This window comes from Python bivittatus, unplaced genomic scaffold (assembly GCF_059951505.1).
Source record: "Python bivittatus isolate LINGU-HERP-01145 unplaced genomic scaffold, Pbiv_v1 ctg000960_np1212, whole genome shotgun sequence".
Classification (NCBI taxonomy): domain Eukaryota; kingdom Metazoa; phylum Chordata; class Lepidosauria; order Squamata; family Pythonidae; genus Python; species Python bivittatus.
Genome location: NW_028277124.1, coordinates 10057077 through 10078492, shown reverse-complemented (window position 1 = coordinate 10078492; position 21416 = coordinate 10057077). Strand labels below are relative to the sequence as shown.

The following is a 21416-nucleotide window of genomic DNA, read 5'->3' as shown; positions in this document are numbered from 1 at the left end:
GCCAACATCTGAAAGTTGAAATAATTATTTCCTTTTTCAAATTCTAATTTATGATACCTAAATAATGCATTTGTGTAGCATATAACAATAGGTCTCTGCAGAATTATTGTGGAAGATTTAATATGGCAGAGTATTGTCCAAATATGGACCTTTTGGGACTATAATTACAGAATTGTGGCTCAAACGTAGAATAGATATGAATCTGACTGAGAGAGGTGGCAATTCCACAGACTTCTTGGTCGCTAGCAGGCCTTCTTAGTTTCATTGTTAATGCATGCTTTCTCAATCCTAAAGCATTTCAGCACCAAACCAGGGTTTTTTAAACACCAGATGGTGCTGTTGCCTTATTTTACTATTCTTTGTCTTCCTTTGCCGCATTCAGCCATTTTAGGCAGGATGTTTGCCTTCCCTCTAGACTCCATTTTGTGTTGATGGCGCAGAAAAAAATAAAATTGAGCAAGGGAGGAGTCTGCAGGAAGAATGAAGCATGCTGAGTCAAAGGCTGCTGCTATTTGATGGCTCTGCTTTCTGCCTTTTCTCATGCTCACTCAGCAGACCCAGGCCAGCAAGCAAGCTTTATTTCATGGAAAGTGATATGTGATCAATAGCAGTTAAAAATTACATTTAGCCACACTGAGCCACTTTTTCTGTCTATTCAAGTAAATGCTGACAATCCAGGCAATTGGTTTCTTTTCATTCATAACTCTCAGTTATCTTTCAGGAAAATGCTTACATGTCAGACAAAACTTGTAGCTATATTTAGCTAAGCTGGAAAGGTATGAATCATAGTGGGGGGAAATGTAAGGAAGCAACAAATAGAAAGCAGTAATTATCAGAAACAGATTATTGACAAGTTTTGGAAAGGTAAATATGCTTTCCCATGAATAAGCTGACATATTTATAAATTTGTTTTATTCAGACTTACTCTGTTCTCTAGCAATTCTGTTTTGATATGTAGCATGTGAGCTCCCTCCCCATGACACTGATTCATATTTCAAGTTTTGCTGTTAGGTAGAGGATGTAGGGGCTTTTAGTCTCCTCTTATTGCTAGAAATATCAATGCTGAGTCAAAATTGACTGCTACAATACATGAGAGTGATGAGCTTATAGTAATAGCCCAGAGGGCTGAGTTGTTAAACTATTGTTTCTTCATCAGTGAGCTTAACTTCAGGAGGTTACTGTGACATGGACCTCAAACTTTATTTTCAGAAGAGCTGTATCTGCTTTCTCAGGTCTATTTCTGCCTCTCTCCAAATTTAGGAAAAATACCTCTTTGCTTGTTTTCCTCTTGCCTTCATTAATTGATTTCAGAGGGATAACCCTACCTTTTGGAGGGGGGAAAAACAGAAGGCAGAACATAATTACTTCTTTAGAAATGACTGAACCTAAAACAGTAAGTTAGGTGTGACACAGGCATTATTACATTAAGTAGCTGGTTAGCGTAGGTAATATGATAAGAAAAAATAATCCTTATTTAATCCATGAGAAATGGTGTTAAATCTCCTAATGAATTCATGAATTCCTGCTTACAGAAATCAGTCTGTAATTCCTTTTCTTGCCAATATAATAAAGATTGTGTACTCACATCTAACTGCTAATTTAGGATTGGTCACCTCTAAAGTAATTCTTTTTCTGATATCATTCCTGTTTCCCCCTCCTTTCCCAACAACAGCTGTGATAATATATCCTCTTCTATGCACTTGATGTGATGAATTGTGATCCATAAAAGTTTATGTGATAATGTATTTATTGGTTTTCAGAATGTCAGGGCTATTTCTAATAACTGAGTTCACCACTGTGTCATTCTTAATGAGCTAGTGAATCTGTGGCCTTGCTCCACCATTTCCCTGAGCAGGTACAAGCTCAGATAATCAAATATTAGTACATTTTATCATATATTTCTTGTACATAGAAAATTATGCTATTCACAAGGGAAATGGTTCCCCCCATTTAGTTTTCTCCATGAAGGGAATATTTTCATCTATAAAGGGCATTCCACTTTGTATATTCCCAGATTCATACCACTGTTGCAGCTCATCTTGGTAATCACTTGAGATTCTAATGCCCCAAGTGGAAGTACCTCCCATTTTGTACCTTAGAGCAAGATTCTATTTCCTAATTATGCTGTGCCTCTTTTTTTTTTTTTTTGTATAAAGCCTTTTCTTACCTAAATTTTTTGTACCCCTTTGTGAAAGGGTTGCAGAACGGTCCTTTTTATAGAAGGATTTGTTACTGCTTTGAAATAATAAATGGGGGGATGACAGCCTAGTTTTGCTCTGTGAGGAGTAATTTGAAAGATACCTGATACTGGTTGCACCTACCATAGCTTTCCTTCCCTCTTTTAAAAATCCTTTCAGCGGTCAGGGGATGCTCTGTATTCGTTTTGAGAGATTGGTAGCTATGGACAGTTCTGGTGAAATTGTCTTAGGTTGCTAAGATCTTTCATTCTTCACAGCAAAAAAACAACAAGAGAGTGGAGAGGAAAAGGGCCAGCCTAAGAAGAAAGTCAAGGAGCTGAGAGTGCTAGATTCAAAGAATGCTCAGAACCTTTGTGAGTATGATTTACTGGGAAAGTTTGCCTATGATGGTGTGACAACATTCAAAATGTATTTGAATGCTTATCTGAAAGAATGAGGGTAAAGTCAGGAAAGGTGGATTTCTCTGATTTGAATATTTGGATGAGCCAATAATTTGGTTTATTTGTGCTTCTCTTTAAATGTGGCAGCAATTTTTTTGGGCTCCTTCCGCTTACCTTATGAGGAAATCAAGAATGCCATCTTGGAGGTGAATGAAGCTGTGTTGAATGAATCCATGGTACAGGTGAGAAAGAGTAGAGTGCATGATCATATTTTCTCTGTAGAGAGTAAGTCTGCACAGCCTGTATCCATCAAGTTGAACTCAATCCCCAGTAGTTCTGGTAGTCAAGAAAGCCTCCTCTTTTGCTATCTAGGATTGCAAAAACAGAGAGATTGTCAAGAACTGGCAGCCGCAAGGTTTCTGCTTGATGGGTCATAAATTATTCAGGCTTGGTATATAATAATCAGGAGATTATGCTGTCATTGGATCCCTTGTATTTGAATTGTTGCTATGCAGAGGCATATCGAATTATGTCAAAAGGGTTCCATAGTTTGAAAGACCCATCCTTAGACTAGTTATTTTTTAGGTCAGTATTATCATATTTATCAGAAGCTCTTCAAGCAACTGTATCCTTTTAACTTCTTTCTCAGAATCTGATTAAGTTAATGCCTGAACCAGACAAATTGAAGATGATAGCAGGACTGGAAGAAGAATATAATGAACTAGCTGAGCCTGAGCAATTTGGAATTGTGGTAAGTGACAGTCCTTTGCAGAAGAGGAATCATCTCTCTTTCTGAAAAGAAATAGATAACTAAAACACAATAATACATTGTAAGTTTGTCCCCTTTATTTCTCAGACTTAGCCTGTCATATCTTTTGTTAGGATATTCTACCATTAAATATACTATGTACATTGTCCTTAAGTGCTTCTTTTCTTTTTCTTTTTAGATTTGAGCATAGTCCTTAACTTCCAGCCCTATATGTCTTGTATTACCTGAGCTGTCTGAAATTCTAAAATTTTCAAATGCTAAACAGACCTTGCCTCTAAATCTCTGATATTGGACTCCATCTTCCCCAACAAAAAAGATTAAGGCTTCAGAAATACTTGTTTTTTGCTCTTCAAACATCTGGAGCCTTAGACTGTGAGGGGAGGAGAATGCTGCTGTTCAAGGGGAGACTTTGCCAGGAAGCACCTCTTCTTTTGAAGTAGAGTTAGAGTTGATTGGAACTAGTTAATTGAAAATAATAGGGAAAACACAAGAGGCTCAGTAATACAGCATTTTTTTTTTGAAAGATAAATTAAAAGGTTACATGCAGTGCACCCCTCCAATATGAGGATGAAAACAGATAAGCAGTTTCTGAAGTTGCTATATGTTTTAAGGGGAACTGAATTCAGAATCAGGTTTGGTTTAATTAATGTAACATCTTCTGATAAAATATTGCCTTCTATAATTCAGTGTCTAGGGCTAAATACCACAAAAATTGGGATAGAATCATAGCATTGAATGGCCAGGAATCCAAATGAAAGCACCCACAACCTTTACTTGACTACATCAGACAAAGGTGACATATAATTGGGTTGATTCTACTATCAACATGCTCTTATTCTTATGAAGCTTTTTTAAACATTCACTTGGAATCTTCTGCCAGTTAAATCCATTGTTCTGTCTTAACATTTTTCTATGTGATATTCTTTCAGATATATTAAGAGTATCATATCTCTAGATATACAACTTCCATTCCTTTAGTCCCTCTTCATAGGACTTAGTTTTTGGTCCTGGATCATCCTCACTGCTCTTCTCTGAACCAGTTCCAATTTGACTGAACACTTCTTAAAGTGTAGTACCCAGAACTAAACACAGTAATCAAGGTGGGGTCACACCATTGCAGAATAAAGTGGAATGATTTAGAAACTGATTTTGCTGATGCAGCCAAAAATTGCATTTCTGTTTTTTGGAACTAAATGATACAGCTGCATAATTCAGTGTATAATCCAAGACCTTTTTCATAAGTAACAAACCAAATTCCAAATTCCAGGCTACTATCATGCATACAGTACTTGTGCATTTGATTTTTTCCTACATGTTTAATTTTGCATTTCTCTCTCTTAAATTGCATTCCTTAAGTTACTTATTTTCAGTATTATTTCTATCTTTTAGGGTATTAGCTATCCCATCCAATTTTGTGTCAAGTGCAAATTGTTACAATAAAAATGGTGAAGAGTGCAGAGCCCAGGACTGAATCTTGTGGTGTCCCATTCAATACCTATTCCAGCTTGAGGAGGAACCATTGATGAGCATTCTTTGAGTGCAGTTTTCAAGTCAGCTATGTTTCTGCTTAATTGTCATGACATCCAGCCCATCAAATATGAGATAAGGTTAGTCTAGTAAGCCTTGTTCTTGATAAATCCATGCTGACTTCTGGTGATCACAGTATTGTTTTCAAGATGCTTACAGATCACTTTATGATCTGCTTTACAAGCCTCCCAGCTATTGATGTCAGACTGACTGATATGGGGTTCTCTAGATTCTCTTTTTACCTCTTTATATAGATAGGTGTAATATTTCCCCTTATTCTGTCATCTGGCACTTCACCAGTTGTCTTGGATTTCTCAAATAATATATAAAGATTAAGCTGGTTCATAAGCAAATTCTTTCAGTGCCCTAGATTTAAACATTAAAAGTGAATAATTATTACTTGACATTTTTCTATCAATGTCAAGCTTCAGTCCTGCCCCTTGATTCTGCCTTGAGGAACACACATCCTCCTGTTGAAGAAAAGCAAAATGTCTTTGTTTCCTGTTAGTATTTTGCCACCCATTGAGAGCTGATATACAAATTATTTCCTGTTTATTTTGAACTTATATGAGGAAGCATTTTTTTGTTGTCCTTTGCATGCTTTGCCAAACTCAAGTCATTCTGAGTTTTATTTTTTCTGACTGCATCTCTACAATTTCAAACTACCTATATTTACTTCTTTGGTAAACTGTCTTGTTTTTTATTCTTTATTCATGTCATTTTTGTTTTCAGATTTTCACTGAAGTTTTTTGTGCTACCATATTGGTATCCTCTGCTTCCTCCTCCTCTGGATTGTTTGCCATTGTGCTTTTATTGTATTTTTAAGAATTCCCACCACCTGGACTTCTTTTTTCCAGCTGTTAAATCTGAGTTATAATTTATCTCAGGTTGTTAAAATCCACTTTCTTGGTACTTGGTTTTAATTTCCCTTCAAATCAAAACCTCCAATATTAAATGGTCACTTCCAGCCAATGTTCATGCTACTTCCATCTTCTTAACTAAGTCATCTCTTTTGCTTAGTATTAATTTAAGGATAGCTGATCCTCTTATGTGTTCCTTCACCCTTTCAAGAAGCAAGACAAGTCAAGAATCACGTGTTGCATGATTGTCTTCCAAACAGTTGTCAGGGGAATTAAGGCCCCCTGTCATTGTTACTATATATGTCTGTGAAAGATACACAGTTTGTTTTTGGAAGCATCATCAACATCTCTTTGGATGGGCAGTATTAGACACCAATAATAGTGTTTCTTTTATTTATGCCTCAACTTATTTTAACCCTGATTTTCTCAACAGTCTTGCCAAGTTTATTTATTTAGGATTCTGAGCCAGCAGTAGATGCACTACAGTACAACTTCTCTTCCTTTAGTATAGCTTGTGTATATTGTTAGGTTCTTATATTCCTTTTTTGGGGGCTTAATAATTTTATTGTCATTTTTAATAAAAATAGTAAGAACTAATAGAAACTAAAAGAAAAAAGAAAAATAAAAGTTCAGAAGGTGCAGAAAAAAGAAAAAAAAGTAGAAGAGAAAAGAAAAAGGCAACAAAGACAATAATAAAGAAGTGGCTTCCAACCTTCATCACACCAAGTATAATACTAAGTTTTTCACTCTCTTTTAAAGTTACAGATAGAAAAACTCTTCTCCCCGTAGCCTAACTTTTATTTATATGCAATCCAGAAATCATCATCTTTTCAATCCTAGTTCAGCAAAAAGTCCATTAGGAGTTACCAGAAATATCAAACAAATAGTTTATCCCTGGTCAAATAGTCCAACTTTATATTCCTTCTTTTTTTAAAAATCATTCCTATGGCATTGCAGGATTTGATCTTTCATCACTCTTTGGCATTTAAAAGGAGTCCTCAGAGCTTTCACCAACCGACTTTGTAAATCCCATAAAGAGGCATCGTCCAGAATTTCTCGTCACAGCTGTTCCATGTCCAGATCCCTTTCTTGATTTGTCTTTTGTATTCCCAATTTGGAAATCTCAATTTTGTTGTATTCCATGCCTTCAAACTCTATAATGTCTATGTCAGGTAAAAGTTTTTAAAAGTTTTTCTCATCATCTTCTAAAAGTTTATCCATTGAAATCTGTATCCTTTCTGAGATATTAGTTATTAACATTTTGATCAATGTTTCAAAAATTCAAGATAAGAAAAAGTTATAGGTGACTTAGCCATTTTAACTCTTTTCTGCCTGGTCTTTTAGTTCCCTCTTGTGTCCATTTGCAACCTTCATCAAACCTCAGTTCCTAATATGGGTTTAGTTCTGTTTCAGTCGTTTCCCACAAATATATTATTTAATTGTATACTTGTTTTTCAAAGCTTAACAGCAAAAATAACCAATATTCCAAATCTCTCTGGTCTCCCAATCCATTTAAAACTTTCTTAAATCAAAATCCTTTTTTTTGTTGTTTTTTGCCAATTGTATATTATTTTAAATTATTAAGTGTCTGATTAAAATTTCTTAAAACTGAAGAAGGTAAAACTCACCAGGTATCAAATTGAGCTCGCCGTTTTGAAGGTCTCTAATATCCATAAAGTGGTTAAATTGAATGTTTCTGAATGTGATTAGAAAGTGAGTTTGGCTGGCTCAGCATCCTTATGAAAGGCTCCACCGCTGCTGAGAGCAGAGATTCATCTCCCTTGGCTCCTGGTGCTCAAACCCGTAGGAGACTGCTGTTTTATAATCTCCTTGTGAGGAGCTGCCATTCAGAGGACTTGTGGGTAATCTCCCAATCTCTCCTTCTCCGGAGAGATTCGAAGGACTGGTCTGCTTGCCGGTCTTTTGTTCTTCATAGCAGTTGTTGTCTCTGCTCATTCTAATATTCCAATCATGGGAGTCGTCCCACAACATGTCCCTTATTTCTATTAAATCATTTTTGTTTATATCTACTAAGAGTTCAAATTCCTCTTATCCCTTTAAAGGCCAGTCAGTATGAGGCACAATAAGGTTTTTTTCTGAGAGGAGAGCACTACCATCATCGTTGAACTCAGTCAAGGCCTTTCCAGTCATACGTATGCTATTTGTTTTTGTTTTTTTCTGTTCTGTTCTGAGTACTAAAGATATTATTTTATATCAAATTCATTGAGTGGGTACTGCAAATTTTCTCAGATTAGATTCTTAAACTTTTGGTTGCCATGGATTTGGGAGAGGAAACAGCGGAGTATTTTCATATAACTTCCACACTCTCTTCCCAAGTGTAACAACAAATTGATGTTTCCCATTCTCACCCATTCCTTTCTCTTGTAATTATGACTGGGAAAAGCTATGTATAGGTTTCTATATATAGGTTTTACCAGAGCTGTTAGATCTGGGTGCAAAATCTAGACAATGACTAGATGGCAACAAAGACTTAAGAGTTTTCTCTAGGTTTTGTTGCTGTTTAGCAGTTGTCTGAATTTTTGTAGCTCCAGGTTTTGCAAATTACTTAAGGCCATCTAATATTTCTTGGGAATCACAGTATACATATCTCATAAAGAGATATTTTTCAACTTTATGTTGCTTCCAATATGTACATTACTACTTAGTTGAGCAGCGTGAATTCATCTTTGGTAAATGGTATTTCTGTGGTTTTTCTCTTGTTCAGATCATCTTTGTTCCTTCCTTTAGCTGTCATCCTCATTCCTATTCCTCTTTTTGTGACAGTAATATTCTGTCCATTTTTCTTCACAGATTAGTTCAGTTTCCCGTCTGCCATCCCGACTCAATGCTATCCTCTTCAAGCTACAATTTAATGAACAGGTGGAAAACATAAAGCCAGAGATTGTTGCTGTCACAGCAGCCTGTGAGGAACTTCGCAATAGTGAGAACTTTGGCAGTCTTCTCTCCATGATTCTCCTTGTGGGCAATTATATGAATTCTGGCTCCATGAATGCTGGTGCCTTTGGATTCAACATTAGTTACCTTTGCAAGGTAAGTATGAGGAGGAAAGGCTGGGGAGGAATAAAAATAGCAATCATCATCTTGTGCAATGCTCAGAGTAGCCTTTTTTCTTCATGTCTTCTAGCTTCGTGACACAAAATCAGTTGATCAGAAGTCTACCTTGCTTCACTTCTTGGCAGAAACATGTGAATTGCAATATCCTCAAATCCTGAATTTTCCAGATGATCTCATCCATGTGGAGAAAGCTTGTCAAGGTAATGTTGGGCATGTGGATGTGTTTTAAGATTACAGCAAACAGCTGTTCTTTGTCATCACTACATATGCATTTTGTGCTGTTCAGAATACTGTTTGAAATGTTTTTGCTGAATATTTTTTGCCAGGAAAACTTTTCAGCTCCATTCCACTCCACATGCCCAAAAGGAATGTTCAGTTATGATCTCAGTTCCTTTTTGACCACCAAAACAACGTATCTTTTTGACCAAAGTAATATTTTTACTTTGGTTATAGAACTAATCCTGAGGTATCTTCTTTATGTGTAATTTTGTTTCTTTTTATCATTGTTTTATTTGATTTTATTATTATTCGTTGTCTTATCTTCTTTTGGAATGTCTTTATCCCATTTGACCTCACTGAAGCAGTGTCTCTGCATTTGCATTATGAAGTATCCTTTTGAAAGTGTGTGAATTGTAGGAGTATCAATTTATTCCTATATTCTTTAACAGATACTTTTCTGTGTGGTCTCTTGTGCTTGAGGGAGGGGGATATTTAGAAGACTTGCAGCTATTATCAGTGTTTTACTAAGTAAGTTAGGTGTTGGAAGTGTATGCTTAACACTTTTGTTACCACAACCTTGCAATTCAGAGAAGGAGGCTTCAAGTTTAATTTTTTTCAGGATGAGGACCATGTCAAGTGCTCTTAATGGGGAATCAAAACATTTATAATTGCCACCTCAGTTTATTCCTCAGTTTCTCAGAAACTTTGGGGAAAAATGTGCCAAATTAAACTGAGGATCTTGGAAAGTTATGAAGAATGAAGTTGGTGTGTCAATGCAATACAGTGGCTCCCCTCTTAAATCAATAAACAAGGGACATGATCCCCTAGCATCTTACGAATCTAAGATTTCTGAGACTGATGTATCGATAGACACATCTCTTTGCTGTACACCTTCTTGGTCTTAAAATAATGTTGCTGATTGTCTCAGCCAGATTCAACAGAGCTCCACAACTGGCAGTTGGATGCTCAAATCATTGCAGCTGTAAAAGTAAAAAAATACAAAAAATCTTAAAAGGCAAAGAAAAAATGTGTGCCATAATACTATGAAGATTCTTAGTCACCACTCCATCACAAGGGCAAGTGCAGCCTAGCTCAGCTTTAGTTTCTTTTTTCGGGTGTGGGGGAAGCAAATTATTAAATAGCTGATTTGGGAAATACAGGAGTGCATTATTTTTAGGGAGGTATTTGCAGTGTAATTCAGCCTGGATCATAGCCATATTGTTTATGAAAACAGAATCTGGGCTTCTGTTTTCTTAATATGGCTAATATGGGATGAGCAGGAGTAAAATCTTCTCTGCAGGTTTGCAGGATATTGCATCATTCTGTTTTGTTATCCTTCCTGTCTCCATCTTTGTTGTCTTTCCTGAAAGAAATGTTAGATCTATGTTTGGACTTAGTGTCTGTCATAGCAGGAAGTATGGAGAGGAAAATATTAAAATGCTGGTTGCAGATGTTTGTTATATTCAGTAATTTACAATTGGAACATGAGGAAGGGAATTTCTGTTTTGGTCTGTTTACTTATAATTGTGCATTTTTCCTGCAACTATCCTACCTGGTCCAAATGTTTATCTGACTACATAGTGAAGTGCTGATGATCAGCCCAATGAAATAAGCTTGTTGCCAATTCTTAGTCATGTTGTATTATGCTGAAAATGGCATATAACCCGGGGCTGTAATACAGATGACAATGTTTGTCTTACTTCTCATGAACTTAGATGTTCTTAGCCAAGTCAGTTTTTATCTCCCTTTTTCTATCTGTTTGCAATATACAGTGCATTCAGAAAGTATTCAGACCCCCTTAACTTTTTTCAATTTTGTTATGTTGCAGCCTGATACTACAATCATTCAAATTCATTTTTTTTCTCATGAATCTACACTCAGTACCCCATAATGACAAAGTGAGAACAGAATTTTAGAAATGTCTGTAAATTTATTAAAAAGAAAAAACTGAAATATCACATGTACTTAAGTATTCAGACATTTTACTCAGTACTTTGTTGAAGCACCTTTGGCAGCAATTACAGCCTCGAGTCTTTTTTGGTATGACGCGACAAGCTTTGCACACCTGGATTGGGGGATTTTCTGCCATTCTCCTTTGCAAATCCTCTCAAGCTCAATCAGGATGGATGGGGACCATTGGTGGACAGCCATTTCCAGGTCTCTCCATAGATGTTCAATAGGGTTCAAGTCAGGGCTCTGGCTGGAGCACTCTAGGATATTCACAGAGTTGTCCCTAAGCCATTCCTGTGTTGTCTTGGCTGTGTGCTTAGGATCGTTGTCATGTTGGAAGGTGAACCTTCAGCCCAGTCTGAGGTCCTGAGCGCTGTAGAACAGGTTTTCATTGAGGATATCTCTGTACTTTGCTCCATTCAGCTTTCCCTCAACCCTGACCAGTCTCCCAGACCCTGCTGCTGAAAAAAAACCCCACAACATGATGCTGTCACAACCATGTTTTACTGTTGGGATGGTATTGGGCAGGTGATGAGTGGTGCCTGGTTTCCTCCAGACAGAACGTTTAGAATTGAGGTCAAACAGTTCAATCTTGGTTTCATCAGACCAGAGAATCTTGTTCCTCACAGTCTGAGAGTCCTTCAGGTGCTTTTTTGCAAACTCCAAGCAGGCGTTCATGTGTTTTGCACTGAGGAGAGGCTTCCGTCTAGCCACTCTGCCATAAAGCCCAGATCTGTGGAGGGCTGCAGCGATAGTTGTCCTTCTGGAACTTTGTCCCATCTTCACACAGGATCTCTGGAGCTCAGTCAGAATGACCATCGGGTTCTTGGTCACCTCTCTTACTAAGGCTCTTCTCCCCCGATTGCTCAGTTTGGCCAGGCGACCACCTCTTGGAAGAGGCCTGGTTGTGCCAGACTTCTTCCATTTGAGAATTATGGAGGCCACTGTGCTCTTGGGAACCTTCAGTGCAGCAGAATTTTTTTTGTAGCCTTCCCCAGATCTGTGCCTTGCGATAATCCTGTGTCTGAGCTCTGCAGGCAGTTCCTTTGACCTCATGGCTTCTGTTCTGATATAGTATGCACTGTCAGCTGTGAGGCCTTCTATAGAGAGGTATGTGCCTTTCCAAATCATGTCCAATCAATTTAATTTACCACAGGTAGACTCCAATTAAGGTGGAGAAACAGCTCAGCAATGATCAAGATAAATGGGAGGCACCTGAGCTAAATTTCAAGTGTTGTTGTAAAGGGTCTGAATACTTATGCCAATGTGATATTTCAGTTTTTTCTTTTTAATAAATTTACAAACATTTCTAAAATTCTGTTTTCATTTTGTCATTATGGGGTACTAAGTGTAGATTAATGAGGAAAAAAATGAATTTGAATGATTGTAGTATCAGGCTGCAACATAACAAAATTGAAAAAAGTGAAGGGGGTCTGAATACTTTCTGAACAGGTATGTTTTTTTAGTGTCTTGAATGCTCTGGAAGCAGTATCCAAATATTATGAAAATTATTATGTTAGCTTTGGAAATGATCAGTGCTAATCACTGAAAGAATCCAGTTATGTAGAATGATATAACTTCCTGTCATATATGCTCCTGTCTTTTAATTTCAGGCCTTCTCCTTTGCTCATATAGCCCATCATTTTATTGCACTGCTCTACCTACAAACGCTGCCCTTAGGTCACACATGAAGCCAACATTTTTATATTTTTTTTTGCAATTTCTGAGCATATATACTAAGGGGATAGCTTTTTTGAATGTGTCTTCCCATATCCCAGCTAATCAATGAGGATGAGGCATGCTGGTTCTGAAAAACACAATATTGTGAAGTCATATTTGTTCCATCTCTGATTATACAAGGGAGCCTGCATAGTTTGCTAGAGAGTGAGCTGAAAAGAAGGGACTATATGCAATGTCTTTGTCATGTTGCAACCTGACTCTTACCTTTGTTGCCAGGCTTTCTCATCTTTGCTGCAAGAAAAGCAGACTTATTATGTCTCTTCAGTGAATCAGCAGATTGCTAATACTATGCATTGCCTGCTTCCCTGGCTTGTGATTTTTGCAATGCATACAAATAGTGTAGCTGGGATTTCTTGTCATTTCAAAAAGAACTTTTCACTTCCTGCACTCTTATCACCCCATGATTTATTTTTATTATTACATTTGTATGCTGCCTGACTCCAGTGACTTTGAAATTTGCCCTTCAAATCCATGAAATCAATACTTCTTCCTCACCAAGCAGTTACTTGAGCAAGTGCCAAAAGATACTTTAAAAAAATCCTAAATTTTCACTATAGCACAACATCTTGCCCTTTCCATTGCATGCTGGAGTTCCAGTCTATATATGATAGGTAGAGTTCTAAGGAAAGTTTTGAATTGGAAATAAGGCAAGTTAGAAATGCACATTTCAAATAAGTTCAAAGATACATTATATTACCCCATTTTACATAAGATTCAGGGTTTATACCAAGTTGGAGCATAACCTAATTTTTACTCACTACTGTGAGTTATTTTAGCATTCCTGAGTTTTCTTTCCTTTTCAACTTGAGTACAGGTAGAAACTTTCCCATAAAGTAAAGTTCATCAGACTGAACCTTCTCATTTGATGAAAGGGTATAGTCCAAAGAATATTTGAATACTTGCCTGGCTTCCTAGAGAACATAACTACAGTAAGTAAAAACTGCTCTTTTAACTGACATTAATTGTTTCCACTATTCTGCTATGTTGTCTCTTTTTCTTCACCAAGTTTCTGCTGAAATTTTGCGGAAAAATCTGGACCAGATGAATAAACAGATTTCAGATCTACAGCGTGATGTTAACAATTTCCCCAGTAGTACAGAAAAGAAGGATAAATTTGTGGAGAAAATGACCATATCCTTCAAAAAATGTGCATTGAGAAATGTTGAGAATAACCTATGAAAGAAAGAATTTTATTTATGATACTGAGGGACAAATCTGTTTCTCACTTGGGTCTCAGAATGAGGAAAACACTGAGCGGACTGCTTCAGCAGATGGGTGGTTGCAAAGATCAGAAAGAACAAGTTCCCTAAGGTCATCAAGATGGGTACTTACTGATGCAAGTATTATCAGACTGTGAATAATTAATTCCAGTTTTTCTATTATTGAGAATCCTAGTTTTCAAGAAGAGCAAGTTTTGTCTTTTAATGGTTTTTGGAGTAGCATTAATGTATAACTGTTGATTGACATGCTTTAGTGGAATTAGAAAGATATATTGTTTCATTTTTCACAAGATAATTACAGTAATAGGAACCCTTAGCAAGTGACATGTTTTATGCCACATGTCTTTATTGATCTTATGTCCTACTTTGAGTAGTTTCCCATTTGGATTATTGAAAACACCAAACGCTCTTCTTAGTGTCTCTTTATGTGATTCTGCGGGCAGCAGAACCAAGTATGAATCAAGAAAGATTATAGTCTCTGTGGATCTGGGTTTGCACCTGTATAACCTATTTTTCCAAAACTTTCCATAGCTGAATTTCTGGCAGAAATCTGTCTCCTTAGATACATTTGTATAGCATGGACATTTGCCATCTCCCTTTTTCAGTTTTTCATCCTATGGTTAAATGACATTGGGCAAAATTGCACAAATTATATCCAAAAATACCATAATTGATTCCTCAGTTGAGGCTTTGAGTGATTTTAACACAATATCTAAAGCACTTGCTCTCTGGCTACCATTTCTCTTTGGATATTGTTTAGAAAAATTAATTTTTGGTAGTGGTCTCAATGTGACAAACAAGTATCTTGCCCTCTAGATTTATGTATCTTACTTAGCATGGGACAAAGACAAAGTGACATTGTGATTAGAAATTTCTAATCACAGAAGGTGAATATCTGTTCCTCATTTCAGCAGAATATTGTCTTCCCCTTCTCCCAACAGTGAAAAGAGTTTTGGAAACATTATTTGAATGGATATGCTCACTTTTTATCTTGCTTAGCAAATTCAGAAGTTATTTGTTATGAAAGGCTGAAATTTGGCAGCATTTTCTCAGTGGGCTGTTAATACCATTTTACCATCTTGCCTGGCATATGTACCTCTCCCACCTGCAGTAAGTCATTTCTACAAGAACAGCTTCTACAAAATTTGCTAAGAGGGTGTTCATTTCAGATATTAGCATTTGATTATCACTTATCTACATTTGTAAGATGTTATCTTTAGAAAGTCCTAGGAAGGATTGGATAATCTTTTGTTGAGGACTTCTTGGCCCATCTTCTAAGTAATTCTGCTATTCTCCAATGTGAGAGATGAATCGACTTGATGAATAACAATAGATTGCTTACCTGTGACTGGTTTATTTATTTTGAGTGTCATTGCATTTTACCCAACTTGTCCACCTTTCCTTGCTTTGGGTGCTCTTTTCTTCTTCTATAGAAGTAAGTCATATAGAATTAAATAGTTTTAGGAACTTGGAAGATGGCAAACAAATGTGCTATATGAGGGGGTAGAGTTCCTACCAAAAGTTCAGTTATCAAATGTTACAGAATAATGGTTTGCAGAGGAACAGACTTACACATTAATACATAGATAACTATTTTTGTATATGAATAAATGCCGAGTGGAGGATAGCTAGAACTATTTGCTCGTAATAGAGAAATCTAAGTCCCCCAAAGGCCATTCTCCACTTTGGGATAGCATTTCTTTCTAGTGCAAGTAGTGATTAAGACTGTGAACTTCTTGAAAATGATTTGAAAGAAATGCTTTGGACGTCACAGGAGCATAGCACCTTTGTGCTATCAGTTAAAGCAGCTTTTTTCAGGATCACTATGCAGTTTTGAAAATGATTACCTATCGATTGATTGACTGACTGATTGATAGTTTGATTTAATTTGATTTGGGTTCCTCCCGACTAGGAGAAGTCTCATGCTGCAAAACTGGGATTTATATAAATTTTGGCATCATTCCTTTCATAGAAATAAGGCTTTGTGAGGAACCTCTTGATGCTGTCCTGGTCAAAACTAAGGACAAAAAAAAAAAAAAGCTTTTCCTGTGACAGAAAGGGATAAGAGGAATATAAGGCGTGGTGGTCTTTTTGTTCCAACTACTTCAGACAGTCCTAAGATTGGTGTTAATCTGCTCTTCCAGTCTGGTCATGAAATTCAATGACTTCTCTCCTGGAGAGATTATATCAGATTGGATCCTGCTTACTCACTCCAGGATAGGCACCATTTCAAGGTAGAGAATGCCCTCAAAATTCTCAGAGGACAAAAATTCATAGTAAAGCATTTTTAATAGAAGTGGCTGCACCATAAGTCATGGATGGAATTTATGGATTCTACATTATAGCCTTTGCAAGGGAGGATCAAAAAGGATTCTAAAAAAGTAGTAGCCATGTAAAACAAATACAGAAGATTCTCTTTATTGTAATCTTGAACATATGAGATAAGGGTGTTATGATCACCAGAAATGCAGGAGATGATGCAGCTAGAAATGAGCTCATTTTGGTGTTCAGAGAGAACCCAATAAGCTGGAAAGAGTGCTTGTAGCCCTCACATTTTTTGATGTTATTCCAACAGATGATGATTGGTAAGACGAGGCAGCAAGTATCCAGATGTTCTTGTGCATTGGAAGGCTGCTTATTCATTTATTTATTGAATCATTTTACCTTTTTCTTTAAAATATATAAATTATGAATTAATAACTCACAATATATTTAAAATAAAATTTAAAAATCACACCATATCAGTAAATTAAAAACTTTTAAATAGCTGTGATTATTTAAAAGGGCCCTTGGGTCCAATAGCTGTAACTGAGTCCTCCCTTTGTACACTATGAAAAGAGTTGCAGTCATGGAAGTAAATTATTTGCAGTCAGTCATGGCCTTTCCAATGGCTAGAAGTCAGTGGAGTATGAAAATGAGGGGAATCACAGTGACCTAATCAGAATTTACTTTGCAGAAGAAGAGCTTTGCTAACTTAGAGGGATTAAACACAGTTCTAATGTAATTATACGGTGTAATTTTGTCAAGCTGCGTTTTGTATAAAAAGGTGGGATAGGAATCTGAAACATACTAAAATAGAAAATGCCAAACTCTTAGCAACTTTAAAAAAGTCAACTTATGCTCAGAAAGTATATTTACAACAGTTGAAGTCTTTAACTTGAGTCTTACAGCTTTGTTAAAGGAGCCCAAGAACAGTATGAGAAGCTACGAATGATGCATGCAAATATGGAAAGCCTTTATAAGGAATTAGGACAATACTTCCTCTTTGACACCAATAAGATATCCATTGAGGAGTTCTTCACAAATCTGCGCAATTTCAAAAATATGTTTGTGGTGAGCATCCATCTCTCTTTTTAAATTACAATATGAGCCTCTGTTTATATGGGCTGTGTTTTTGATATCAGACAAAGCAACAAGAAAAATACTTTGAAACAATCTCAGATCGCATGGCACATTTTCTGTTGCATATGTTGCATATTTGCTACTATGTTGTGTTTTATATGTTCTTGGATTTTTGGTCTTTCACCTTTACCTTCTGCACTTGATTTATTTATTTGCTTGCTTGCTTGCTTAATGTTTTAATATTTTAATACCACCATATTTCCCAAGGACTCTAGGATTATAATTAAGAGTCATATGACTCTTGTCAACACTACCCATACTGTAAGCTGGTTGAGATTGATAGGAATTGTGGTGCAGTGTGTTTGCTGGATTACAGAAGGCTACCTAGAGACAAAATCTCGAAAAATAGGTCAATATTTATTCAGATAACAAATACTGCTAAATGTGTTCAGGTTGCAACTGTTCTATGAAAGTATGTCAGTATCCATTATAAATCCAAACACTCAAAAGGTTTTTTTTTTTTAAGTTGTGTTCATTAGTTTACTAAAACAACATAAGCCAGAGAAGAAGTATAGTATATAGGTAAGGGCTTACTGAGGTAGGGTTGTATTTAAACAGTGATACTTGTTATATCTCACTGTTTTTATCTGTGAAATGTGAGTAATTATGCTGTTGTATGTCATCCAATATCTGGTGCTCAGGAATACATTACTTGTATATTTTGTGATTCCATCCATTAATTTTTATGGATAAAAGCAATAAATAAACCTATCATTCATAAATCCATCACTCTTTACTTACCTTGTCTTACATGGTAGCCAGCATTGCATTTTTTATTCTGCTGAACAAAAAATGTGATATGCATTTCATTGTTATGACTCTCCACTTGTGTATCTTATCACCTGTCTTATTTTCAGCAAGCTGTGAAGGAAAACCAGAAAAGGCGTGAGATGGAGGAGAAAATGCGCAGAGCTAAACTAGCAAAAGAAAAAGCAGAGAAGGAACGTCAAGAGAAGCAAAAGAAGAGAGAACAACTGATTGATATGAATGCAGGTACTGTACAATGAATATTGTGACGTGTATGAAAACTATCCACAAAGGGAAGAAGAATGCTTCCTCTTCCTTGGCAATATCATAAGGACACTATTTGAATGTGACTCAGGGTCCATCTAGTCTTCACTGTGGGCCAAATAAAGTCTGTAGGGATTTCCCATCTGGTCTGCAAGCTCTTTACTAAGGTCTCAGTCTCCCTTGTCTTGCCTTGTCCTCTTGCCTCTTACTCCCCTGTCCAAACTGATCCCAGCAAAAGGAAAAAAGTGATCATTTCTGGTCAGCAGCTGCTTGACTGTGAGAACTACTGTCTATACCTAACAGATTTAAAATAGCCTGCATTGCCTGGTCAATTTGATATTGCAGGGTTGGTGTGTTCTTGGTTCCTTCAATTAAACAATGTCATCTATAAAGACCCTGGAAATGTGCCTTCTCTTAGTAGTGCCTGCCCTCTGGAATGAGGTTCTCCCCCCAGATCTGGATGGTCCCCACTCTGCTGTTGTTCAGAAGAGCCATGAAGACCTGGCTCTTCACCTAGGCCTTTGGTGAGGGAAAGTGAGACCTCTTGCTTCTTTCCATCTGGTTTGTCGCGCTTGCCATCTTTTATTGATTTTATTGTAATTTCTTTGATTATTATGAGCTGTCTGGAATCGTTGGGAGTCAGGCAGCCTACAAGTTTAATAAAATATTATTTTTAAAGTCTGCTTTTGGTGGGGGACACTAGGGAATTGGAGAGAAAGAGTGCATGTAGCATATGTGAATATAATGTGGACCACATTGTGGACCATATAATAAATTTTGGGCGCAAAATAAATTCCCCACAATTGCAGCCAGAGTGCTCCAGAAAGCACTCAAAAGGGATATGAAGGCCATAGCAATTCCTATATTCTTTGCCACCTAGCAGTTGGTATTCAGAAGTACAGTGATTCTCCACATGGAAGTGCTATGTAAATTCAGCTCTTCAGATTGACACTATATATTTGTGTATTTTTTAATCTCACTCTTAAATAATCACATAGGCCCCCAGCAGTAACAGTTTTCAGGTTTATATATAGTGTTTAAAGATGCTTCCAGATGGCCAGATATTTGTAAATAAAAATATATATCTCTCTCTCTTTTTGTGGAAAACGATATACACACATCCATCCATTAATTCACTAATTCATGTTTGGAAACACCCCCCCCCCATCCATGTTTGAAAGATGGAATTGCATAATAAAAACTTCCTCTTGAAGCGTCCTTGATACATATGTATTCTACATAGAAATTTGTGGCAGAAATTAATATAAATCACACATATGGGGAAGGAGCTATTTGAGTGCAGCTTTTTGGTACATGTTTACCATGTTCACATGCAGTAAAAGTTTCTGTCTATTAAATATAGTTAATTCTTGTATTTAGTGTAATAATGAAATTTCTCCCTGTTCATTTCTTAGAGTGTGAGTCTTAGCACATTGTATAAATAGATTGTGAGGTACAAATACAAGCACATTGCACAACCCTTGTCTGATTGATAAAAAACAGATTACTTAATCAGATTTTTTCATAGATCTTACTTTCATATTGTAGCAAGTGTTCCCTTGCTCTTGTTTCTTGAAGGCATTAATGAAGGCTACATTATCTATGGATCCATTGGCTTATATTAACATTGGCCAGTTTATATTTCTAATAGTTCGCTTCACCTTCATATATTAGTGCAGATTTTTGAGATTACAGTTCTGATAAATTAAGTGGCCCACTTCAGAAGTTAAATCTTCTGGACTACAGTACTCCATTCTATGCTACTTTCTTGTACAAGGGGATAATCTTCTCTTTGCTGCTTAATGCATTCCTTTACTACAAGATGTAATGGTCTTTGAGATGATAAAGATCTGTAGTTTTTGCTGCAAAGATCTGACAGCTGGAAAGAAGAGTCTGTGCTATTTTTGCTATTATTCATTATTAACATCTAAAGCTGCTTTGTTTCTGTCTCTTATCTTCTGAAACAATTCTGCCTTTTCCCACCATCCCCCCTCTCTTGCCCTCCTCTCCCCTAATAATTAACTGTGCACACACAGGCAGTCCCTCTCCCAAGATCTTTCTTCATACATCTGATGAAGTGGCCTAGAAGCCACAAAAGCTTATGTGATGATACATTTATTAGTGTTTAAGACGTCATATGACTCTTGGTTTTTCTCTTCTTTTTTTGCTACAGCAAAAAAACTCGGCTGCCCCTTTCTTGGAACATATGGACTCAATTACCATCCCTCTCTATTTCCTGACTCCCACAATTTCCTGCCAGTTCTCTCTCCTTTTGCATTGCTTGAAGTTGTGCTAAATGACATGCCATTTGGTTTTCCTCACATTCTTTTCCCCTTCCCCCACAACTTTGTCTTGAGTTACTGTGGTGAAACACTGCAACGTTTAATATATCTGCAAAGAATCTGCACTTGGCAGGATGAAGGAAGGCTAAAAGGGCTTTAAAGGACTCCATAATTCTCACAGAACCATTCCCGTTCTGGCACAATTATTTCTTGCTGCTTGTAGTGACACCTCTTCAATTGCTCTGAGGAAGGAGCCTTTCCCTGCTTGCGCCCACCCCCAGCCCATGTTTCTTTTAACTTTAGGGACAAGACCTTAAAATCCTTCTCAAATCAAGGAAACCCTGTATTGTAACAGTGGTTTTCTGCTTTTTTTACCCTGATCCAAAAGGACCCAAACACCCCTGTCTTGCACATCTCTTAGTGCTACTGATGTTCTTGTATAATTCTTTGGGAAGCCCCAAAACATTATGCGGGTTAGGTAATCAAGGTGGAGGAGCAAGAGGAAAAAATAAGGGAGTATTTAAGTTTTGCCTTTGATGACCGACTTTTCCTCAAATGTGTCAGCAGGCAGATGGGATGCCCACTTAGCTGCCTCTGTGACTTGTGTTTTTTCCATCGCCAATCATGTGGCTCTTTTTGATTGCCAGATGGCTCTGAACTCCTTTGTATCCGTTTCTTTCAGGGGATGGCTAAGCTGTATTCCCTGAACAATATGTTTCTAAAAGCAGTGTCAGCTTCAGAAAAGATTGGGGGGAGGGAAGGTGTACAAATATGTTGCCAACT

The 21416-nt window shown here is 36.9% G+C and overlaps 1 protein-coding gene and 1 long non-coding RNA gene across 7 annotated transcripts in view; one reads left to right on the top strand and one right to left on the bottom strand.

Annotated features, from left to right (window-relative positions):
* Positions 1-21416, bottom strand: part of LOC112540674 (uncharacterized) — a 79806-nt gene that overhangs the window by 28379 nt on the left and 30011 nt on the right. For 3 of the 6 annotated variants that reach the window (XR_015794257.1, XR_015794259.1, XR_015794254.1), the window contains exons 4-7: positions 18082-18201; positions 15281-15365; positions 3615-3805; positions 2753-2946 (exon numbers count right to left, since the gene is read on the bottom strand). This is a non-coding gene — a long non-coding RNA (uncharacterized LOC112540674). The remainder of the gene's footprint in view (positions 1-2752; positions 2947-3614; positions 3806-15280; positions 15366-18081; positions 18202-21416) is intronic. The other 3 variants (XR_015794255.1, XR_015794256.1, XR_015794258.1) reach the window with 3 other exon arrangements.
* The window catches only part of DIAPH1 (diaphanous related formin 1), a 74778-nt gene that overhangs the window by 43926 nt on the left and 9436 nt on the right, over positions 1-21416 (top strand). Inside the window, 8 exon segments of the mRNA XM_088131594.1 lie at positions 2456-2551; positions 2726-2820; positions 3228-3329; positions 8546-8785; positions 8880-9009; positions 13725-13850; positions 17108-17271; positions 18198-18333. Of these exon segments, the coding sequence (XP_087987720.1) occupies positions 2456-2551; positions 2726-2820; positions 3228-3329; positions 8546-8785; positions 8880-9009; positions 13725-13850; positions 17108-17271; positions 18198-18333 (1089 nt within the window).